At 37.6% G+C, this 2,920-nt stretch overlaps 1 protein-coding gene across 1 annotated transcript in view; it reads right to left on the bottom strand.

The window, feature by feature from the left end:
• NELL2 (neural EGFL like 2) overlaps positions 1-2,920 on the bottom strand; it is a 359,055-nt gene that overhangs the window by 12,836 nt on the left and 343,299 nt on the right. The window contains 1 exon segment of the mRNA XM_006755529.2: positions 776-969. Coding sequence (XP_006755592.1) covers positions 776-969 — 194 coding nt within the window.

The following is a 2,920-nucleotide window of genomic DNA, read 5'->3' as shown; positions in this document are numbered from 1 at the left end:
TATATATATATACATACATGTACTTGTTTATGAGGATAGTAATTTGAATGCTAACTAAATTTTGTTTTGTTAGGACATGTGTATTTAGTAGCTAGTCAACAAGTCTTACATATTATTAAGTTTATGGAATATTTTAGACCTTATGTTTTTGTACAAACTGTTTTCAACTTCTTTTATAAGAGTTGAGACCTTGGTACATAGTATTATTCATTTAACTAAAATTTAAGTCTCCATTATTAACTGGTTACATGTAACAGAACATCTAACTAAAACTAAAATATATCCCAAATAGGTATTTTTCACTCCTAGGCCATCGCATGTCCATTCTAGCTTCATTTATGCATTCATTCAAATGTGGTGTGACTATGAAAACAATAGCATAGTTAGCAACAACATTTCATCAACAAGTGACAGATAAACACATTGTGGCATCTGCATACAATGGAATACTATTCAACAATAAAAAGGATTGCTTTGCTGATATATGCCATGAATACCAATGAATGTCCAAAACATAAAGTCGAGAGAAAGAAGACAAACACAAAGGAGTATATACTATATGGTTCCATTTAATGAGGTGTTTTCTTGGGGCTAGGGATATGGGACTAACTAAGAAAGGACAGAGGCAACTGTTTGGATAGATGAAAACATTCTATTAATACTAATGGTGCCTATATGGACATATGCATTTTTCTAAGTTCATTAAGCTGTTCACTTGAAATCTATGCACATCACACCTCAATAGAAATGATGAAAAATTGTTATTGATACTAACCTGACATGAGCACACAGAGCACCGGTCATTTTCCAACACCCAAATCTGACCGTTGTGCTTAATTTTTCCATCATGGATGCAGTCCCCGGTACAATTCTTTCCATGAGGACATCGGCAATCATATCCACCATCCAAGTTAAAGCAAATGGTATCATTGGTGCAGCTGTGCCTGCCGGTCCCACACTCATCGATATCTACGGCCAAGAAAAGGCAGCAGGCCCCGTGCTTAGAATACGCTCAGTTCCAACCACGGCAGTCAGGCACGTTGTGTCCTGACAGGGAGCATACATTCATTTTCGTCTTACTGGCATGCACTTCCTACTAAATGCTGACTAAAGCAAAGCTCATCAGCTAGGGATTTCACAGGAAAATCGCCACGCTTGATTTCGAACACCAAATAACCTTGCTTACCTTTTTGACTTTTATATCTCTGTAAATACCATTGGGCTTTATGAAACACTTAACGTTTTTTTGAAAGTTAAGAATAGGACTCACTTTATCAAACAAAAATAGGTGGCAGTGAAATTCTAAAAGTGCCTATGATTTTTCATTGAGGAAATCATTCTCAATGTTTCAATGGTACCTACAGAAAATCCTTTCTTAGTGGGAGATAAAATGTCAGGGAAAGCCTGAGGCATTTTATTCAATTTCAAGCCCTATTCACACAGCCAGGGCTCCCACATATAAGCTCCTTTCAGCATTCTGCTTAGGCGTTCTTCCCTTACAGGCTTGGAATTTCCACATTGTCCTTATACCTTCTCTTCACCCACAGAAGGGCAAGGTACCATCAACAATTACCATGTCTCTCACAAAGAATCCACCACTTGTTAACTTTTCCATTTCAGATGATCATTTCATCTCCTGCCTGACTCAATTGGCAACTGCCCCTTCTTCCCCCGACCTCACCCAGTCCATGGCAATCACAGCCTAAACCATTTTCATACAGATGAAAAGCAAGCACCATGACCCACAGATCAGGGCCATAGGAGAGACATGATTCATTTTATTTATCCCATAATTTGAAGGTCACAAGCCAAAATACATTTCAGGGATATAGTATGAGTGGCAGTAAGCAGTTATTTCCCATTTCATCTGTTTCCTCTGAGCAAAGGTCCAGGAAGAAAGAATTAAATCTTAACAGGGAAAGTGGGTTAGAGAGAAGACCGAATGTGTAGCTCTTAAGTAGGAGGAATATACACTGATTTTCCTTCAAATTTTAAAAAACAGACTTTAGTAAATATCTTTCTTAAGTGGTTTGATTTCAACAATATTGGGTACATGGACTAATCAACATTATAGTTTAGCCATATTTAAAATCTTAAATACTTAAGTTTTGTTATATAAGCATCCCTGAAAATAAGCCACATGCTATATGCCTCTCTATTTACTTTAATTTTTTTATTAGCTCCCTTCTCAAGAAACCTGTGAATTGAGACAATGGCTGAAAGATTTTTTATTGTAACTACAATGAACTATTATTATTAGATTGATTTGCCAAGGATAATACTGCTTATAATTATAGACTACTAGAGGCCCGGTGCACGAAAATTCATGCACTGGGCAGGGGTGTCCCTCAGCCCAGCCTGCCCTCTTTCACAGTCCGGGAGCCCTCGGGGGATGTCCTCTGCAGGAGGCGACCAGGCTGATCAGGGGAAGGCACCACCCCCATCACCCTGACACTGCTGCCGGCTGCCACATGGCTGCCTGCCCTCAGCCCTTGCAACGGCCCAGCTTTGTCCAGAAGGACATCTGGAAGGACATTTGGCTGTCCAGTCTAATTTGCATATTATGCTTTTATTATTATAGATGATCAAAAGGAGAACGGTTAGCCAGTATGAGGATACTTTGAAATATTTTTAAAGTACACTAATTAATATATTTTTTTTTCAGAGCAGATAAAATGTTCTCCTGGTAATGGGAATAAAAATTTTAGAGTAGCTCTATATTTGGTCTATTCAGAATAATAAGGTATATTTGATGAGTTGATCTTCATCTCCCATTAAATACTCTTATAATTAGGAGTTATAATAAGCAAGATAAACATTAATGGTAGCTATTTGGTCCCTTTGACCACAAATTCTACAAAAACCTCTTACTACATAGCGCTTTAAATACATGATATTAACAACAATATTCCATAAATTC

The sequence above is a fragment of the Myotis davidii genome, unplaced genomic scaffold, assembly GCF_000327345.1.
Source record: "Myotis davidii unplaced genomic scaffold, ASM32734v1 scaffold290, whole genome shotgun sequence".
In the NCBI taxonomy this organism is placed as follows: Eukaryota; Metazoa; Chordata; class Mammalia; order Chiroptera; family Vespertilionidae; genus Myotis; species Myotis davidii.
Note: the sequence above shows the minus strand (reverse complement) of the source record. Positions and strands in the feature narration are given on the sequence as shown.